Below are 22,643 nucleotides of genomic sequence, written 5' to 3' on the forward strand. Positions count from 1 at the left end.
GACCTTACCTGCCTCTTCCCATGCCAAAATCACCATTTTGTTCTACGTGAGTAACTTGAGACTCCTTCTGTGTGTAGCTTGGCTCTTGATGTCCTGATAGTGTACTTGCTTGGCGCTCAGGCTGAAAATTTCGTAAAGTGGTTCTATGCAAGTGTCCATCACCTACTGAAACACCGAGTGTGGCGGGTCCTTCTGATGAGTGTTCTGAACTATTTGACAACCGGAAATGAGACTTCACACTGGAGTGACATATTAAAAAAAAGTGACTCTATAAATTCTTGCTACAACACACATAAATTTCCCTAAAGACCTCAGAGGAAGTTGATGTTCTAAGAATCAAGGAAATGGGCCAACATTTTTTTGCTGATTGTAACTACATACTGGTAGATCTGTTTGTCAACAAGTGGCAAGCACATTTCTCCAAATCAATTCCTAAATGGTACTATCCAACCACAACTCTTCCCTAATTAATTTATAAATGTATTATTAACTTAATGCTGACACAGATAGATAACAATAAAACCAGTATCTTATCAATAGAAATGAATCATAAAATACAGATGAGTTTTCAGTAAAAACAGAACAATATTCAGTAAAACTAACAATTTCCAAAAATGTTTCCCATCAAAAAAACCTTTCTTGGACCTAAGCAATGCACTTTAAGTTACAACTGCGTAAAACAAGACTATTGCTATGGATATTAAAGAGATTACACAGAGTGTATACCTTTTCATATTACATACACTCTCTCCATTTTGTCTTACAATCTTGTCCATTCCTTTCTTAAATTCAAATAAATATTCTCACATTTATTTCATTTTCATTTCCTCTTCTAGTTAGAGTTGAATTTAAGGAATAATAATCAAATGCTTCCTTTTTTTCATTTGGAGGTTGGACAGCCATCTAAATTTTAGACAACCAAGGGTCTGTATTTACCTTCCCACCATCCTTATTTGGTGGTATAATAATGAAACTTACTGTTGATTGATACGAACAGGTAGTCCTCGACTTACAACCATTTGTGACTGTTTGAAGTTACTACAGCACTGATAAAATGTCACATATTTTTCACACGACCATTGTAGCATTCCCATGGTCATGTAATAAAAATATGGGCGCTTGGCAACTGGCACATATTTGACATTTGCATGTCCTGAGGTGATGCAATCACCTTTTGCAGACTTCTCACAAGCAATGTCAATGGGAAAACCACATTCACTTAATAACAGTGTTACTAACTTAATAACCACAGTGATTCATTTAACAACTGTGGCAAGAAAGGTTGTAAAATGAGGGAAAACCTACTTAACAAATATCTCATTAGCAACAGAAATTTTGGGTTCAGCTGTGGTCGTAAGTTGAGGGCTTTCTGTTCATAGGATAAAACAAAACAAATCTATTTTTTCCTCCTTAAAAAGTTCCAATGCAGAGTTCCAATCCTTTATCAAGGATTCTTAAGCAGATCTGAAATAGCACATCACTGCACTGAAAGAGAAAAGAAAACTCTGCCAAGCTGTCAAGGGCAGGCTTTTTAAAAATGTGCTTTGACCTTATAATATTGCAGGAACATTTGTCTCTCCAAAGTTTAACATGCCTATTTGGCACATTCTGGGATTCCCTCCTGCCTCAATCCACCAAACTCTTGGTCCAAAACAAGCAATTCTATGATTAAATGTCAATGATATACATGGGTAGGGAACTGCCAAACTTATGTATTGCAATCTCAAACTGAAAAATGTGAGCACAGTTTCTAACTGCTTTACTGAAGTTCTTTTACAACTTAAAGAGAGTTTTTAAAGAACTGGTGTTATTTTCTTTCTGCCACCATTCATTTATCTATTCATTCTGTTTCTGCATCATCTTGTCTCAATGATACCACCCCTGTCAGGGTTACAAAATAATGCAACAAATAATTAGCATAGCTGTGAAAATTTACTTCTTGGGGAAAATAAGAAAACAAATTCTATAAGCAATTACCAGATGAAGAATTTTCAGTTTGAGAAAAAATGTTTCAAAAATATTTTCTTAAAATGACCTGTTGTCAGAACATGCTTAAAAAGAAAAGAATGATTTGGGTATCATAACTACCATAATGAAATTAACTAAAAAGAACTTCCGGATGGCAAGGCGTCACCGGAGGCAGCCATTCTTAGGCTGTCAGCCCTGCGGCTCCGTAGAGCCGCCGAAAACAGCGCTGATCAGCTGTTTCGGCGGCTCGGAAGCCCCCTCCTCGGGAGAAGAGGAGGGGGCGAGCACCCAGGTAGGGGTAGAGCTCTCCGGGGCCGCCAGAACTTAAAAGTTTTGGCGGCTGAAGGATTGAGCCCCCCCGAAGCCTGGGCATGCTCCGGACTGCGAGGCACTTCTGCTCCGGGCTTTTTGGAGCAGAACAGGGCGTCCGCAACCATCCCTGCTAGCAAGAAAGAACTTTGGAGAACGAGGACGCAGGCAGAGCGATACAGGAGATTTAGGTGAAAATGGTCTTTTGATCTTTAACTCAATGGACTTTGCTGAGCTTGAAAGTGGAAGTGCGTAGCAGACAATAGTGGGTGAAAATGGCGGCTATATCTTCTAAAGTTCCTGCTCTGGTGCAGCAGTCTTTGTTGCAAGCCTTATTGCCCCCTGCACCCGTATTTGCATCAGCCCTTACAGTTAAAGATTTGCAGAATGTGATGCAAGAGATTATGGAAAAGCAATTGCAACAATTTGCTGAGATAATGGATAAAAAGCTGGAGGAGAAGTTAACAGAAAAACTAGCTGAGGTTATGGATGAAAAGATTACAGAGAAACTAACAGAAATAAGAGCAGACATTTTATCTGCATTTCAAGGCATGGCTATATGTATTGAGAATTTGGATGAAAGAGTGGAAGATCTCAGTCAAAATGAAACTAGACTGGAAGTAAAAATGACAGAAACTGAAAATGTGGTAGAGAAAATTGATTGTGATTTGACCTCGGTACAGTATTATCAGATGGAGTTTGCTGTAAGGATTAGAGGCTTAAAAGAAGATCCTAAAGAAAATTTGAAGAAAATAGTTTCTGAGGCTCTGGAAGAGGTGCTGGGGCGACCAGCAGATGAAATAATGGAAGATATAGATAAAATTTTCCGTGTTAATTCGTGGATTGCAAGACAAAGGAAATTACCCAGAGATGTGGTGGTTTATTTTACAAAGAGAGTGATTAGAAATGAGGTTATTCAAGCCTCCTACAACATTGAATTTGTAATTGCTGAGCAAGAAGTCTTGATTTTAAAAGAGATCCCTCCAAGAATTTTAAGAAAAAGGAAGGAATTTGCTTTTTTGACACAAGAATTGAGACGACGTGATATCAAGTTTAGATGGGAGATACCAGTGGGTATGGTGGTGACCTATGAAGGTATGAGGCATCGTCTTACTGCGGTGATTCAGGCACATGATTTTTACAGTAATGTTTTAAAAGCAGCCCCCATACCACTTTTGGAATCTACAAAGAAGAAAGGTGAGAGAGTCTCAACGACACAGAGAGAATCTACAAGGTGCTGAAGGAACAATGCAGACAGATGAAAAAGTTACAGGAGTGGATCAAATTTCAGTGTCACTGGAGGAGGCCAGAAATTGGAAGAGGCGTGCTGCTTCTAGACGAACGAGACAAGCCTGAAGATTTAATTGCAGAACTGAAGGAGATAATAATGCAATAAGGATTATAAAGGGTGGTTTTAGAGGAGTAAACGGGAATTGAAATTGTTAAAAGGGTTAAACATTTTGGGATATATTTTTCACCCACAAATGTAGAGTTATATAAAATAATTATGTTTTGTAATATTTTATGTTTTAATTTTAAGATAATTATGAAAACTTGATTGGGAAGAATTGTAGTACTGAAATTTTGAAGGTTATGATTTGCTATTTGGTTGGTATGTATATCTATTGTGTGATAAGAAGGTGGATAATGTGTTTAAGGTATATACTTTGTGACATGCTCTGTTGCAAGTTTGGGAAAAACTATAGATGAAAGCTAACTTGTAAGCTACTTTTATGGGCAATAATGAAACACGTAATAGAAAATATAAAAATGATGTGATTACATATAAAAAATTTTAAGTTTGGAAAGTAATGTATGGTACTTGAAGCTGTATAATATATTAAGAGAAGGAAAGATTGCATAAACTTGGTTTTAGTATGGAAATTTAAAGCCCAGCTGGAAAGAAGAATAGAAAATTGGTTTTTTTAATGATTGATGTAAATTTGTTTTGTCTGTAATTGTTTTTACTGGGTATTTTTATTGACACTATTGTTGTGGATATCAAGTGGATGTTGAATTTAACTACGGCAGTAAGATTTTTAGTAAAAAGGAAGAACTACCGATTATAGAAGAATGGACTGTAAAGTTTTCAATTTGGAGGATATGGCAAAGACTTCAGTGTACCTGAAAGACTATTTGCAACAGAGAGATACTATGGAGTAAATATGGGACTAAAAAGTATTATCCAGCATTTGAATAATTATTGATGTGATATTTATACTGTTTGGAGTTAATTTATATGAGTTAAAGTGCGATAGTTTTAATAGTTTATGATTGTTTGCATAAGGCAGATTATGATTTTTTGTATTCTTATACCCTGTACTTAGCTCTGGGAAGTCGGGGAGGGGGGAGGGGGAAGGGAGGGAGGGGCTGGGGAGGGTTGGGGAGTGGGAAGGGGGTGGGAGGGGAGGGGGTTGGGAGGGGTTTTGTTTTGTTTTGTTAAAGATAAAATGTATTGTAAAACTTTTCAATAAAAAAAAGAAATTAACTAAAAAGAAATGAAGTTAGTTTTAGATTAAAACAAATATAGACCAAAATATTGCCACAAGTTAAAAATGATTCTTCTCATCAAACATATTATGCAGATTAAAAAAAATCCAAAACAAAGCTTTTTTTTGCACCCGGTAATTTCAAAACGCAACTAAATTTCTTGTAGATTTTAACAAAACTACTTTTAGATATGAAGAAAATAAAATATAAAACTGAAGAAAATATAATGCACATATAAAACTGAAGCAGGAGTTGACAGGAATTCACGTATGAGCATGGATAAAATAACCACACTTTTATTGAACCAGTTTGGTGACTGTCCAACATCAACACAGAAGTCTACTTTCCAAAAATGTTGGCATCAACTTTCCTTACCGATTTCTATGGAATGGGCGACCTATACTCAATGCTGCAGTATTTGTCTTGTATGAACCTGGTGAACTGAAGCCATTCAGAAATCCACCATTCGGAAACGGAGCCTGAAGTAAGCATGACATATATCATGAGATTCACTGCAAACAAATAACTGAATACAAATTTTCAGAACTGTAATTTTAACAGATGCACACCTAAAACCAAGGAAGTACAGGCAGCCTTGCTTAATGAATGGTCACGGTTACGATACAATCTTCTAAAAGCTACTTATGATCCAGTTCTGGAGTACTAACAGCGTATTCCCACCATGGTCACATGATCAAATTCCAGGCACTTGGAAACCGGTACACCTTTACGGCCACTTACAGCATTCTGCAGTCACATGACTGCAATTTACTATGCTTTTGCTGGTTTCGAGCAAAAACTGCCCATAGGAATGAATGGATTCATTTTATGACTACAGCATTAGCATAAAGACTGCTGCAAGAAAGACCATACTTTTCAGTTGGTCACGTGAGAGGCTTGACTGTCATGACTTACAACATAAATTCCAGACTCCATTACAGTCAAAATCAAGGACTACCTCTTTCAATTACACCTGTATAATTTCCACAATAATTGGTGCTACAATATAGCATTGGATGCCTATACACTGGTTGGAGGTGTCCTCCAATTTATTACTTTTGGAAAGTATTTTTAAAATATTGATATAACAATGCAGTCAAAAGATAAATGCAAACCAGATTATCATTTAAAATAAACACCTGCTCATGAAACACAAGCTTTTGTTTTGGAATCATCAACCCTATGGAGTTCCAATATTTAAACAGTTCAAAAATACAAAATTAGGGCAATGCAAACTGCATTTTATTATATTCACTATTAATACTGATCTAACTTTATTTTCTATTAGAGTTCTACCAATACAGAGTCCTTGACTTACAACCATAATCGAGCCCAAAATTTCTGTTAAGTGAGACATTTGTTAAGTGAATTTTACCCTATTTTACCACCTTTCTTGTCATAATTAAGTGAATCACTGCAGTTGATAAATTAGTAACCTGGTGGTTAAGTGGATCTAGGTTCCCAATGACTTTGCTTTCAGAAGGTTGCAAAGGGGTCACATGACCTTGGGAGACAGCAACAGTCGTAAGTACTGTGATTCCCCAAAAATAAGACCTGGTCTATTTTTTTGCCTCCAAAAGAGGCACCAAGTCTTATTTTCAGGGGATGTCTTACCCACTTAGGACTGCCGCAGCCAGGCCTCTCATGTCCCGACACCTGCCTTGCCAGCCCACTTCTTTTGTGGCCGCTCACACCGGTCAGCCCCAGCCTCCATTTCCCCCTCAGAGGCCTTCAGGAAAGGCCTCTGCAGCTGAGAAACGAGCTCCGGATTGACACGCGTAGAAAGCCTGACGATGAAACGGAGGCTGGGGGATGCCACACACATTAATCCAGAGCTCATTTCTTGGCTACAGAGGCCTTTCCGAAGGTTTCTGATGGCAAAACAGAGGCAGGGGGTACCATCCGTGTCAATCTGGAGTTTGTTTCTTGGCTGCAGAGGCCTTTCCAGAAGGCAAAATAGAAGTCGGGGTCTACGCACACAAGCAGTGATGAGCAGCCGCCAAAGAAGTGGGCCGGTGAGGCAGGTGTCAGGGCATGGGAGACCTGGCTACAACTGTCCTAAGGTAAGTGGGTGGTACATGGGGCAGCTCCACCCCCCCATCCCCAATGTAGCTTGATTTTGCCCACCTTGTGCAACCAGGTGCAATGGAGTGGGGAGGTTCATAAGTAGGGCTTATTTTGGGGGTAGGGCTTATATTTGGCACACATGTAAAAGTCAGGCTAGGGCTTATTTTTGGCTTTCAGGAAAACACAGTAGGAACTAGTTGACAAGCATCTGAATTTTGATCATATGATCATGGTGATGCTGCAAAGGTTGCAGCTTTGAATAATGGTCATAAGTCACATTTTTCAGTGCTGTTGTAACTTTGTACACTCACTAAATGAACTGTTGTAAGTCGAGGACTACCTGTAATAAAAATAGTTGTTTTATATATTTGATAATGATTAATTTATGCCACCATATTTTAGCTTCTGGGTAGCATCCCGAATTTGTAAAGAAGGCTTTTGTCTGCCAACTAGTTTGCACTGCCAATCTAATATTTATTTATTTATTTTATTTTTATTACATTTATATCCCGCCCTTCTCCGAAGACTCAGGGTGGCTTACAAGCTTAGCAGTAGCCTTCATTCTATGTATATGCCTGCTTGTTAGGGCTTTCACACACACCTCAAGCGGCATTATTACAAAGTCAGCTTATTGCCCCCAACAATCTGGGTCCTCATTTTACCTACCTCGGAAGGATGGAAGGCTGAGTCAACCTTGAGCCTGGTGGGATGCGAACCTGCAATAATTGCAGGCAGCTGGTGTTACTTAAGGAGGCATCAGCCACTGCTCCACCAAGGCTCTTTTAATATAGTTCAACACTTCTGGAAACCCCACTTAGCTATAAGCATAAATATTTTCTATTTGGAATTTAAGTGACTATGTATAATTCCTGTAATTATCAGTTTTCTCCTTCCCAAGCCACAAAAAATACAATATGCAATTCAAACATCAATTAAATGCTGTATGAGGGTCAAATTATGTTCATTATAGGACAGGGGACTTGGTAATGTTTAAGATGTAGATATATCTTTTGAAATAAAGCAAACACTGCAAAGCACAAACGTTAAGTACTTACCAGTGGTGTTTCAAAATAAGGTGCAGGGTTTGGAGACCATGTCTGAGGCACAATACTATAGATGGAGTACTGCTGAGGACTGTATATAGGCTGCATGAACAGTGGTGAGGCAAACTGTGCTTGTGTTTGAACAGGTTGAACATAAACGCTGGAATCCACTACTCGGTAACCATTCTTTGCAAAAAATGTGTTGATGGCTTTTATCCTGGCCTGTTTAAGAAATTTAAACTAGGCTATATTTATCATACCAGGTATAAAGACCATTACAGGACACAAATGTTATTATTTGTATTTCATCAGTTTCCAAACAGGTTAGTCTGTAACTTTTACCTTTTGTTAAAATTTTAGGATTTGCAATTAAAAATGGCAATTCAAATTAATTATTGATTATTTCTGCAACCCAATTAGATTCTTTGCTGAGCTATTTTGCAGAATATCTTGGCAGCAACTGCAGTTCAGTTTAATACTTTTCAATAATAATAATAATAATAATAATAATAATAATAATAATAATAATAATAATGATGATGATGATGATGATGATGATGATGGACCTTGGAGGTCACCTAGTCCAACCTCCTGCTAACAGGTTGTTCCACTGATTAATTGTTCTAAATTAAAATTGTCTGGAACAAAATCTAAATTGTCTGGAACAAAAAGATGTCTTTTCTTAGTCTCTCCCCATGTTCAATTTTTATCAAGATTCTACCATGACAAGATTACTCTTCCCACAAAATTATGTGAGAAATAATCCTTTGTAGTCTTATTAATAGTTAACCCTAACAAGGTTAATTTTGAATTAAACCTGAACTGAAGTTGGTCCTTCAGAATATTATATCTATGACACCCTTTAGAAAGACAATCATAAAGGTTATGATAATGATACTAATGAACATCTAATAGTACTGTTTAAGTATTAAACTATAACTTGAGGTATACATGCGAGAATAAAGCTTACCATTATTGGCTTGCCCTGAAAGGTTTTAACTTCTTCCCGTAAATATTTAAAAGCCTGTATAGATATAAAAATATCCAATGACAGATCAGTATAAAAGGATTTTTAAAAACATTAAAGAACTTCCAGGATCGATTTCAAGCTGAAATATAAGTAACTCTACAGCACTCTTTTGTTACTTTTGCAACATTTCAAATTTGTTGTATTTATTAAAGTGTTAAGAAAATTATACACCACCTTGCTTCCCCATATTTTCTGAAACATTTTTCTCAAAAATTATACGTAGATTTTTCTTAAAAAACAAACAGTAATTCTCTTTAAAGTTATGAATCACATCCCAGAAGTAAAGACCTGTGCAAAACAATATACAGATAAATGATAAAACATCAGCTACTTACCTTTAATTGCAAATCAATGTCATCAATGTATTCAAAACTAATGCATCTGTAAGTTCTGGAATTTTATCCGATGGCAAACGGGAGGGCAAAGGAAAGCATAATTTTGCCAAAGGAAGAACCAGCATTGTGTCTGAGATTGAACACATAATGTCTAACCAAGCTGAATGGGTGATACATTACATTTTACAAATAAGTTGTATATATGGTCTGACATTCAGGCATGTTAAAGTCCTCTGAGTGGAGTCTCTCTCAACACCAACCAGCTGGGGAGTTCTGATTTCACCTTTCAGATGAACACAAGTTGTTCTTGCTGAGAACTTGGGGGCTAAAGAAAGTGGAAGAGCTGTCATCCTTGGACAGGAAGAATTTCATTTGGGCTTTTGGAAAACACCAATGCGTGCAGTGGCACATCATCTGCCATTTACTGACTCATTACAATCACCTAGCTCAGGGGTCGGCAACCTTGGCTCTTTTATGACTCGTGGACTTCAACTCCCAGAAGGCTCAGGAATCCTGGGAGTTGAAGTCCACAAGTCATAAAAGAGCCACGGTTTCCTACCCCTGACCTAGCTGCTTACAATCATCAATGTCCTTAGCTTTTGGAATACTGAAAGTGGAGGAAATAGAATTTTTGCTGGGATAGATGGTATCAGGGAGTCTTAGGTAGGATTAAGCAACAATTAATGGGCTGCAATCAGTGTAGGTACTGTTTGCTAGGCTTGGATAGTATGGCCCAAATGGAGTGCAGACAATTTAAGATTTCAAATTCTTTACCATTTTACATGATTTTGGTGAAATTGGAAGGAGGTATGAATCAGTGGAGGTTGGAACCCTGTAAAATAGAATAGAATAGAACTGGAAGGGTCCTTGGAGGTCTTCTAGTCCAGCCCCCTGCTCAAGCAGGAGAACCTATACCATCTCAGATACATGACTGACTAGCCTCTTTTTAAAAATCTCCAGTGATGGAGCACCTACGATTTCTGGGGGGCAAGCTATTCCACTGGTTAACTGTTCTGTCAGGAAGTTTCTCCTTAATTCCAGGTTGCTTCTCTCTTTGATCAGTTTCCAACCAGTGTTTCTTGTCCTGCCCTCTGGTGCTTTGGAAAATAACGTGACCCCCTCTTCTTTGTGGCAGCCCTCAAATACTGGAATACTGCTATCATGTCTCCCCTATTTCTTTTCTTTAGACTAGCCAAACTGAGGTCCCGCAGCCGTTTTTCGTATGTTTTAGTCTCCAGGCCTTTGATCATCTTAGTTGCTCTTCTCTGAATTTTTTTCCAAACTCTCAACATCTTTTTTGTGATATGGTGACCAAAATTGGCTGTAGTATTCCAGGTGTGGTCTTACTAGGGTTTTATAAAGCTAATATCTCACATGATCTTGATTCTATTTATACAACCCAAGATTATATTAGCTTTTTTGGCTGCTGCTGCACAGTGCTGGCTCATGGTTAAGTGATCATCCACTAGGAGTCCAAGGTCCCTGTCACTGTTACAGTTTTTAAGCCAGGTCTTGCCCAATCTGTATTTGTAACTTTGATTTTTCCTACCCAAATGTAAAACTTTATTTTCCTCCACATTGAAACTCATTTTGTTGGATAGGGCCCATTGTTCAAGTTTGTCACGATCTTTTTGGATACTGAGTTTGTCTTCTGGGGTGTTGGCTGGTCCTGCCAGGTTGGTGTCATCTGCAAATTTGATGAGTTCCCCTTCAATTCCCTCATCTAAGTCATTGATGAAGATAATGAAGAGTACTGGGCCTAAGACAGAATGTTATGGTACACCACTGCTTACTTCTCTCCATGTGGATATAGTGCCGTTGAGGACTACTTGAGTACATTTTGCCAACCAGCTACACAGATCCATCTGGTGGTGATGCTGTCTATTCCACCTTTTTCTAGCTTACCAAGGAGTAGGTTGTGCTCTACTTCATCAAATGCCTTACTGAAGTCTAAATATACTACGTCCACAATATTTCGCTGGTCTATTAGTTCAATCACTTTGTCGAACAATGAAATAAGATAAAAGATTAAACAACCAGGAATAGAGTCAAAGTAATTGATCCTGTATGTCTATAATAAGCAATTCTGACAATTCTGGGGGGGGGGCTAGGAGAGAAAACCAAGAATCTGTTTAAAACTACAGATTAACACAGGTTATTTTGCTTGCTTTTAGAGAATGGAAGAAAAATCTCAGATCAAAATGTAAAACAAAACATCCTCACAAGGTCATCAGAATAACAAAAATCAGAATTTTGGTGGAGTTGGTTTTAGATATATAGTTCAGACTACTACTTTTCAACTAAACTAAACAAAATTTCAGAATGAAATAAACCCATTAGTGAGATTCAAAGAAAGTACAAAATATAACAGGTCATATCAAACAGGACTGTAATACAGCAAAGACATTTCCTAGAAATAGGAGTTTTGTTTGGTTTGGTTTAACAAAAATCTTGATTTGCCCAAATTCTAAATAATTTCATTTTCAAAGCTGCAAATACCAGCACATCTGTAGAGCTGCAGAAATTTTTGAACCTAATTTGAAGAGCAGCAGTCTATAGAAATGCTGAAAGAGTCTAAAATTCAATGTCCCTGTTTAATAAAAGAATTTCTATGAAGAGCAGAGGAACAAACAATTACGTTTGCGCTTCCAGCTGCAAGCTTTGGGCAACAAAAGGATTTCTTGCCACACTGAAGAGATCAAACACCAAAATATTTCCAACCACTTTCAGATTAACTGTACGAGAACATGCTTGAATGGCAAGAACATGTTTCCATATGTGCTACTGGTTAAGAGTAGGTCATTTACTCAATAGTCTTATGAAAGTAATTCTTTCGTATGCTTTATTAAGATCAATTTCATGATGCTGTCACTCTGCCTATGTTTCTGAATTTATAAATACAATCTATTTTTATTAAACTGATATATTTAAAATCAGGAATTCCAAACTGCTTTGACTTATCTGAGACCCTAGAAAAAAGTAGAATTCATTAGTGCAATGAAATTTAGAACGCACAATATTCTTACCTGCTGCGCGTCAGTATCTGACTGGAATGTAATGTACCAGTTGTTATTGTGAGCAAATTCACAACTTATAACTTTGGGGCAGCTTTCATTCTTAAACAGTGCTTTTACCTCCTGGATTAAATATATAAAAACTATTTCAGTGAATTATGTTAACAATTATGTTTAAAAAAAATCCTGTCCATGCTGGAGGGGATTTTAATTTCTGCAACAATCGCTTGAAAATTACTGTTTTTATTTTAGTTTTTAGTTTTAAAAAAATTACTCTATTCAGCTAAGAAAAAGTCATCATTCTTTACAACTAGCAAAGCTGATGTGACATCTTTTTTAAAGGGCCATTACATGAGAATGCTTGCTATAAGAATGCAGTAAACAATACAGATATTTTAAAAGTACAATCATAGCCAAATATTTCTGTTCTCTCCAATCTCTAGCTCAAATACATTATCATCTCTGTTGCAAATTTGTATCAAATATAAGCACTACTTTAGCCTACTGGTTATTATCCTGCAAATGAACTGGTTTTCATATTACCATATTTGTAATAAATGTTAAGACACTTCTTACCTCTACTGGTGTGGTTTCAGGGATCTCACGAAGGATAATAATGCAACGCTTATGATTTGGTCTAACTTTCTCTCCTTGCTCATCCACTTGGACTATAGGAGAAGCTAAATTAAACAAAACAGAACTCTTGTTTATTGAAAATACACTGAGAAAGCAGAATGAAAATCTCTTTCTTCAAATTTCAACTTAGTCTAAAACAATATGCTTATCTGGTCACTGTTTAGTACTCTATGTATACAACTCTGCTCATTCTTCTATTATAGTATCATCTGGCACAAAAGATTTTATGTATGCCACTAAAGTACTATTTTGTATTTATGGGAGTAATACTCTGTACTGGTGAAAGTTTTAGGTTGTTTTAGAAAATATATCAACTACAGGTAGCCTTCAATTTATTACCAGGATAGGGACCAGAATCTCAGTCTCTCAGCAAAGCAGTTAAGCAAGAAGCCCTTGTGACTCCTTTACTCAACAGCTGCAATCCCAGTATTCCTACTTGCAGTCATTAAGCAGAGCAAAAGAACTGCTTGCTGGGATTAGCTCCCTCATGCATGGAAGGAAACTGTTCTGGTGGGCTGAACACAGCTTGGACCTTCAGGATCTAAGCTCCATTTTGCACCCTGATGAAATTCACCTCTCCTGTGTGGGTGGAAGGTAACTTCTCTGGTGGGCTGTGGGAATGGAGCTTGAACCTTTGGGACCTAAGCTTCATTTATCCACCCTGCTGAAGGAGTTCTGTTTCTCTCGGTAGGGAGCTCCTTCAGCCAGTCCTCAGAGATGAGAGGGAGTCCTCTTGGCAGGGAGCAACAGCTTGCAACTTCTTTGCTGGCTTCCCCATTGACTTTCTAGGGAAGCTGGCAGAAAAAAAATTGCAAATGGCAATCACGTGGTCATGGTGCACTTGGCAAACAGTCATACATACAAATAAATTGTCAACTACTCAAGATGCAACCATTATTGGTGGGGGGAGGGATGTTTTATAACAACTGGAAGTGTTACATGATTGGTTGTAAGTCAAAGTAGACCTCACTTATCATTTGCCTCATTCAGCAACCATTCAAAGTTAGGATAGTAATGAAAAAGTAGTTTTACAACCAATGCCTGCACTTATGACTTTCAGAGCATGCCTCAGTCACATGGTTGCTATTATAGTCAGTATATGTGATCCTGTGCCTGAGCTGTTGATTTCATTTCCCTCCCCACTTCGAGAGATAATAGTGTTCTGTGATGTCATGCTTGGCCACATGACCATGGAAATCTCTTCAGACAACACTGGCTCAATGGCCTTGAAGTGGAAATGAGCACTGTCTCCTATAGTCTGCAATAATTAGCAGAACAAGGATTGATTTATCTTTTCTTTTTTTTAACCTCCAGAGAGATGGGAGAAGAAAGGATTACAAGAGGGTTAGCAGGCACACAATGGAGAATACATACTGAAAGGAATGCACTGGTGCCATTTCTGAGTACATACAGTCCAGTGTGTCTGCTCTCATGTAATCCCTTTCTCTCCAATCTCTTTGCTCTGCAGGGCAGGGGAGAGAAAAAATAGGCCAGGTACCAAAGAGATTGCTTTTTTTCTCTTTCTCTCTCACCTCGGTAGAGCAGAGATTGCTTAAATGGGGAGGGAGAGGGCAAGCAATATCTAGTTAGTCTCTCTTATACCTGACCTGTTTTTCGTCATCCCCTTTTTTGTCAAAGAAAGTAAATAAAAACATCAATTCCCTTCTTGTTAATAATCCCAGTGCCAGAGTGATCATTCCAAAGGAGGGTGAGAGAGGAAAATACAGAATAACTGGTCCCAACTGTAGTTGTTAAACAAGGACTACCTCTATATCCATTTCTATGTAATAACAAGGTCAGGATAAGAAATTCATATAGAATACTAATACTATAGAATTCACACAGAAATGAGATATATATCAAATACAGGTAGTCCTCAAATTATGAATTTAATGGAGCCTGCCCATTCCATTCGTAACTCGAGTATTTGTAGAAGTGAATCTGTTACCTTGAACGCGATTCACTCCCAGCTTTTGCCCACATATTCATTAATTTAATGCATGGGCGAATACCCAGCTCCTTAAGAGAACATGAGGTATCAGGATGGGAAAGGCCATGGGGGGCCTAGTTATGGAACAGGCCATCTTCAGACCACCGAAAGCCTCCCCCAACCCACTGAAATACTTCATGCTCCCCCCCCTGGGGGCCCACAATTGCTCCCCCCCATCCTGCCATGCCAGGTCACTTACCTTGTGAAGATCTGCCTCCTCTCCAGCTTGTTTCTTTCACTGCTCCTGGTAAGAGCAGATGGAGTCCTCCGAGGCCCAGAACGGACATCTGGAAGCCCGTGGGCACCGCTCATGGCCTCGGTGGCCTGGAGGCCTGTGAGGCCCCAAACAGGCCTTTGGAGCCCCACTGAAGTGTCCCCCAGTATCCTTTCTGGGCGGCAGTGGCCTGGAAAAGACCTCCAGCGTTCAGAACGGAGGCCATGGGCAGCAGCCAGGTGCTTCTGGAGGTCCGTTCTGGGCCTTGGAGGACTCCTTCAAGGCTCAGAACGGAGGCCAGGGGAGACCTTTGCATACTTCAGGAGGTTCATTCTCCCCCAACTTCTGTTTCGTTCTCTGTTGCAGAGAACAGAGGCCTAAATTACTGTGAGATCAGTAGCGTGAGATCTCATGTGATCTTGCGTTACTTTAGGCCTCCATTCTCTGCAAACACACCGAAGGAAGCAGCAAAACAGCCAAGAAAGCGAAGGATCTCTCGATCTTCACAAAGTAAGTATCCATAAGCCTAGTGCCTAGGGAGACCCAAGAGGGGGGAGGGAATAGCCAGGGTGAAGGTTGCAGTGCCACTGGGTCATTCGTAAGGGCGGCAACATTCATAATTTCGGGACTTTTTCATAAACACTAGGGGGTGCTTATTGTGTAACTTCAAACATTCACTAAGGAACGCTCATAACCTGGGGGTTACCTGTATAGGTAAAGGTAACATACATTAAATATTTTTCACATACCTCTTAGTACTTCCACAATAAGATCCATATTGGTTGTCAGTTTCTTAATTCCTTCCATATTGGCAATAGTCCATATTGGAATAAATTGATCACTGTCCATCTGAGACATCAAGTAAAGATCCTTGGATAGATTCTCACTAGAAAAAAGTTAGTAAACATTTTCGGGAACTTTTTTAAAAAACAAATACTATTTTCTTTTTTTAAAAAAAATAAAGCTACAAACCCCAGAAACAGTTTAAGTAGATAATAATACAACCCTGCTACTTTTAAAGGCTGTACTATTTTTAAACAAAATCCTAATCATATTCCCAAATTAAAGAATCACCACAGCAATATAATCTGATATTATCACTGAAAAATAGTTTCAGATTTAGGGTGTAAAAGTAGACGGCTGTAAACATTTCAAGTATTTCTTTGCCCCCACTTCACATCATCCAGATTGTTCCAAGCTGATTTATCAATGCTCGCCAAACACTAAATTATGGGTATCATTGCTGACTAGCTTGCAGCAAAAACTAGTTTTGGAAAAAAAATGGGTGGAAAAGGAGTCCATTATTTCTCTGAATCAACTATATCAGATTATATTATCACAGCAACAAAAAGTATGCATTTTAAGTCATTAATAATGTGAAATTATGCAAATAATTTGGATCATTTGGGTCATGATATAATTATACCAATTATGTAAATTGCAATGGAATTTGGTCTGTTCCATGTGAATCCCATTACATACCAGTCCAGCAAATTGAGGTTTTACTTTGAACATCTTTGCCAACTGTATTTAGAATTCAAGTATTCACTTATTTATCCCTAAGAAAGCATGGACAGTTATTAGAAAAATAAACTATTTCTCTATTTGATTTCAGGGTATTTTAATTGAGATGTTTTTAGCTCAATCTGACTTTGCAACTACATCTAGATCTTATTACAGACATGTCAAACTTGCGACGTCACTTGACGTCGCACGACGTATCGGAACTTTTTCCCCATTGCCAGAAACGGGGTGGGCGCAGTTTCCTTGTGACCCGTCCGGCCCGTGGGCCAGCAGTTTGACACCCCTGCTCTAGAGACATCTGTCATTAGATTTTCAAATTAATTCTTTATAAAATGTCCACAAAATATGCCAAGTGACCCTATTTAGCTCAAACTAACCTCATGAATATACTAATATAATCAAAAGGCACAATACCGTGAGAAACAGAACTCTAATTGTTTCTTCAAGCATTCTTTTAAATCTTCTGTAGAAATGACAGGGTTGCCTTCACCTGAGAAAAGAATTCCAAGAATATAATGTCTAAAACCAAGAACCAGTTTTTATCCCTACTGACAGAAAGCAGTTGTAACTCACTTCCCCCTAGTTCCTAACACCCTTCTGAGAATATGGTGTTGAAAATTAGGGAATTCTTAGAAAGCAGAGGCTTTGGGAACATGTATTTTACTTCCTTTCTCGTTTCAGCAATGTTGGATCAAAGGATATCAGTAGCCAAAAGTCTTTTTCTTAATGGAGGACTGGTAGGCAGATTTATTAAGAACACCAAATTTAACAAATGATATCAAATCCCCAATACCTGGGCTTCATTCAGTTATTTGCAACTGCATATAACATTAACAATAATAGAATTGGAAGGGACCTTTGAGGTCTTCTAGTCAGGCAGGAAACCCTATACCATTTCAAATAGGCTATCCAGTCTCTTAAAAACTTCCAGTGTTGGAGGATTCACAGCTTCTGGAGGCAGATTGTTCCACTGGTTAATTGTTCTAACTGTCAGGAAGTTTCTCCTTAGTTCTAGGTTGCTTCTCTCCTTGACTTGGGGGGGGGAGGCGCCTCTGACACGCAAAAACCGGGGGCGCAAAAATGGGCCACTGTGCTGCAAGGCACAAAAACAGCCGCTGCTGTGCCACAGGGTGCAGATACAAGGTGCTGCACCATGCAAGAATGGGGCAGGCACTAGCCCCGCCCCATTTGCAGCCCGTGTGTGCTCATGGCCCCGTGTGCTATGCACGCATGTAAAATGCTTCCCCCTCCCAGTCCACCAATCGACAATGGTTAGTGACCTCTGCTCTACCACCTCTACTCGGCCACTTTGCGCTGGGCGGGGCTCCTGCTCTGGGTGGCGGTGGCGGCCTGATGGACCTGCTGCTGCTGGTGGTGGTGGCGCACATGCCAACAGAGAGGGCTCTGAGTCCCGCCTCTGGCACGCATGCCATAAGTTCGCCAGCACTGCCCTATACCATTTCAGACAAATGGCTGTCCAGTCTCTTCTTTAAAACTTCTAGTGTTGGAGCAGGTTGTTCCACTGGTTAATTGTTCTAACAGTCAGAAAGTTTCTCCTTAGTTCCAGGTTGCCTCTCTCCTTGATTAGTTTCCATCCGTTGCTTCTTGTCCTGCCTTCAGGTGCTTTGGAGAATAGCTTGCCTCCCTCTTCTTTGTGGCAGCCCCTGAGATATTGGAACGCTGCTATCATGTCACCCCTCATCCTTCTCTTCATTAGACTAGACCTACCCAATTCCATATAGTAATTACTGTTGCTTCTTTTTAAACTTTATTAATTATACAACATTGGTTTGTAGTATTTATAGTGTTCTAGGTATATTTTGAACAAAATGTTGTTCTATTAATATCAACTGCATTGAAAAATTCTTTATAGGATTGCTGCTGTCAGTTAAGGTCTATAAGCAATCAAAGTAGAACTAATGTGATAGCGATAAAGACAATTAAAATTATATAGGACTTTTTACCAGAAATCTATAACCCACAAATACTTGTAATAGTCTATTTGCCTTTAGATACTAATTCAAATGTTTTGAAGAAGAAAAAAACAATTATCATCTGGAAGAAAAACTTACATGCAATTTACACATAAACAATAGAATTAAACAGGCTTTCCATTTTGTTGTTACATAAGCACAAATAATGCAAGATGAGACTATGGCACAAAACTGAATTAGGACACCAAGCTATCAAAGAAGAAATAAAAAATATACATTGGGTTTAATAGTAAGCGAAGTATGAAAAAGAACAATTTGTACTGAAATTATTTTCAATCTAGTATCCTTTAAAAAACATTTAAAAGAAAAGAGATAAAACAGGACCTTGTCTTGCCTGGGAAACTAAATTATAATTTTCAACTTTTCATTAAACCCTTTAAACATGGTGTTTGGGGTGGGGACTGAAATTTTAACACTTAAAAATGTTCTGGTGTGGTTTCAAAGCTGCAATATTCTTCCTTCGTATCTCTCTTCAAAAGAAAACAATTGAAAGAACTCTACCTCAGAATATATACAGAATACCTCCACTACATCCCCTGAAGTGGATCCCACCTCTTCCTTGGGCAATTGATTCCATTTATCAATTGTTTTCACTATTAATACACTTTTAACATTGAAATCTACCTTCTTGTAACAAATCCTCACGTAAGAGGATCACAATCTTAATCTGTGTAACATACTTTCAGGAATCTAGGCAGTACTATATGTCTAGTCTTTTCTTCTCAAGGCTTAACTTAGGTCCTTCCTTCTCTCCTCATAGCAATTAGAATCTAGTTCCCTAATCATCCCTGTTGCCCCTTTCTTAACTGATCCAGTTTCTCCAGATTTCCTTTAAGTACAGAACTAGGCAACTACTAATAAAAATAACAAAATGTAGAACTATTAAATATTATTTGGGAACTATGCTTCTCAAACTATATTCTTTTTGCAGCCATACTGCAATACACTTGGTTTGCAACCAACAACTACCATATGATCTTTTTTCATAATCGCTATTATGAATATTACCCTATATACAATGGTTTCATTTCTTAAATGAAGAAATCAGCATCTATCTCAAGTTTTATTCTAAATATTGACAATCTGAGATGAGTCAAACGTTGCCATACAGTCTTGATAGAAATAACAAAATAAATACAAATGAAGGCGAATACACGTGTCCCAGGATATTGTTTCAGGATCCAATCTGGGTTGGTCACCGGGACCAGGGGTTTTGTCTTCCAAGGTTTCAGACTCTTGCTGGAGCCCCCATCCTCAGGTTTAGAAGACTAAGCCTCTGGTCCTCTGGTCCTGGTGACTGACCCAGATTGGATCCTGCAAATAAATAAAAGTACTTCTTCGAAGGTTATCTATCTTCACAGGCATATAGTATTGCATGAATCTTGGTTAAATTAATAGCACTGATACTCTCATGGATATTTTTCATGAGAATGTTGCTCTTTCTGGAGTCTCAAAAAGATTTTTTTTCTGGTCTGTCTGTCAATTGTCTTCTGAATAACTACTAAATATAACATATTATGCCCCTTTTCCAGATTCTACCAAAATATTAAGGAATCACCATTTTAGACAACTATGCTAAGTGGATATAGAAAAATAAACCCCTACTGCCACTATCCAAGCTCTGAGATACCAATAACCTCAAGCACTAACTATACATAACTGATACTGAAGGTATAGGGTATATATGTACTATTCAGAACCTATGTAATATGCTGCATAATTAATTAATTCTGAATAACATTTTGTCGCTATTTCTAGTTTCAATCAATGTAGATTTTCACAATGTAGGTTATTTACCCAAAACATCATAGAGTGGATATCCAAGTTCCTCATGTGCTAAGACCAAACCATTAGCAGCTGATTCCTCAGCACATGAACTGTTTCTTGACAATTCACAAGATGAATACATTGCTTCATATTGTTTAGTACAATCCTCTGCAGCCTCAGTATTGCCTGAAAGAGTACAAGAGCAATCAATGGGAAATAAAGTCTGGTAGCATCCCATCTTTATATAAAAAGCTAATGTTTGAGAACCTCTTGTGAGATAGCAGCAGGCTGCACAGAAATGGACAGCACCTGTGCTGCTGTAATTCTGTCTCTTTAAGCCCTCTCCCCAGTCAGCACCGCAACCTTGGCTATAAAAGCTGTGCTGAGAGATAGCTGGTAGTGTTGTGTGGGAGCGAAGCCTGTTAAATAGAGGTAATTGTCTCAAGGAATAGAAGTACTGGACTCCTAAGCGGTAGTTGGAGTAGCAGTAGTAGGAATAGTTGTAAATTGGATATAATTACAAGAACCTGTGAGACCTCTATATAAATGATAGCTTAAAAGACTGTCAAGGATATTAGACAATTAACAACTACACCTTCTCTCCCCCCCCTCCTTTTTACAACCTATAATCCCTTTCACGTGACCTTCATTCTTCAGATTACAGCTGTGAAACAACCTCCAAAGCTTGTTTCAAAAAACAAGTAAAGCAAACCATGATTCAATGTGATTTTTATTTAGATCAGTTTTTCTACATATATCTGGAGACAACCAAGACACATCAACTAAAGTCTCCAAGGTACCAATGAAAACACCACAATTTTAAGTGAGCTCCATAACCCCTTGAACATTAGATTGTATCTTGCCTTTATCAGTAACTCAAAGGCAGCAAATATACCTAATATTCTTTCCTTTCTCCTGTTCCCTACAACAACAACCCTGCGAGGTGGCTTGGGCTGAGAGTGACTGGCCCAAAGTCACACCAACCTGATTTTTCATGCATAAGGCAGGACTAAAATCCAGTGTCTTCTGTTTTGTAGTCCAGCACCTTAACTACTATAGAGCAGTGGCTCTACACCAACATGAACTACTATATTACATTTTTTACTCTGTGACAGGAAAAATATTAAACACAAAGGAAATAATCATACTACATGGAAATCTTAGTTTAATGGAGCAATTAGAGGGAAGAAATATTTGCTATTCATGAATGACTACTAAATAAGGAAGGACATTTTAGTGGTGATTTACATCTTTTCAGTAATGGCACTGCACGAAAGATAACATCTATCAATTTACATCATTTTCATGAAGGTGTTATTATACAACTCACATAAACCACTATATACAATTAAATTTTGTCTGCATATAAAGTCTGTTGCATTGAGATCCAAAAAAAGTAGTATAGTCAACTTTAATTAATTTTAAATTTAATCAGATTAATTTTCTCTGAGTCTGCTCACTGCGACACTGTCTCTTTTTAAAGAAATAATTTAAAATATAATGGAACAAAGAGATGCATGGCTAAATTATACAAATAACCTTATAAGGAAGATGGGCAGCATAACAAAGAAAGTGAAAATGTGCATTGCATGTGATCATTGTTCAGGAAATATAAAGTACATATGTATATTTTATATACATGTTATTCTTTTATAGTTTTAATGTTTTTAATAATTCATAATGGTTTTAAGTAATAATTATTTTATATTTGCTTTATATTGTTTTGTTCTTGTAGTCACTTTCAATGAGATGGCTGGCCATATAAATTTGTTTAATATTTCTATATTCTCTTCTTAGCCTAGGGGTGTCAAACTCAAATTTCATTGAGGGTCACATCAGCATTGTGGTTGCCCTCGGGGTGGGGTGGGGAGGTGGACGTGGCTGGGTGGGCGCAGCTGACTGGGTGGGCGTGGCTGGTTCAAGTCACTCATGTCAGGGGGGGGCACCTGTGGGGGGCTGGGCAGAGGATCTGCGGGTCTTCGGCGGGTAGGGACAGGACAGGGGTGTGCACTGGTCCCTGGAGGACCCTCACCGTCCCTCTCAGGCTGCGCCAGGATTCCCGGGATGGCAGTCCAAGCTGCCTGGGGCCCTGGGTGGCAGGGGCAGCTGCCTGGATTGCGTGTCTTCCCCCCTGTGCCTCTGCCTGCTGCTTGATGGGCCTACCTGGTAGCCACAACACTCAGATCCACCTATGCTGCGTGGGCTCCAGGATCCCGGAGTGCGCCAACCAAGGGGCTGGTGGGCTATGGCTGCTGCTAGGCA

General features: G+C 38.6%; 1 protein-coding gene across 11 annotated transcripts in view; it reads right to left on the minus strand.

The window, feature by feature from the left end:
* Positions 1-22,643, minus strand: part of LARP4 (La ribonucleoprotein 4) — a 43,014-nt gene that overhangs the window by 11,964 nt on the left and 8,407 nt on the right. For 5 of the 11 annotated variants that reach the window (XM_081316645.1, XM_081316641.1, XM_081316648.1 and 2 more), the window contains 9 exons: positions 20,412-20,567; positions 17,035-17,110; positions 15,846-15,982; positions 12,833-12,936; positions 12,269-12,379; positions 8,848-8,901; positions 7,890-8,099; positions 5,143-5,246; positions 9-239 (listed from right to left, as the gene is read on the minus strand). In XM_081316645.1, coding sequence (XP_081172771.1) covers positions 9-239; positions 5,143-5,246; positions 7,890-8,099; positions 8,848-8,901; positions 12,269-12,379; positions 12,833-12,936; positions 15,846-15,982; positions 17,035-17,110; positions 20,412-20,567 — 1,183 coding nt within the window. The remainder of the gene's footprint in view (positions 1-8; positions 240-5,142; positions 5,247-7,889; positions 8,100-8,847; positions 8,902-12,268; positions 12,380-12,832; positions 12,937-15,845; positions 15,983-17,034; positions 17,111-20,411; positions 20,568-22,643) is intronic. The other 6 variants (XM_081316651.1, XM_081316643.1, XM_081316642.1 and 3 more) reach the window with 3 other exon arrangements.

This window comes from Vipera berus, assembly GCF_964194415.1.
Source record: "Vipera berus genome assembly, chromosome: 2".
NCBI classification, from domain to species: Eukaryota; Metazoa; Chordata; class Lepidosauria; order Squamata; family Viperidae; genus Vipera; species Vipera berus.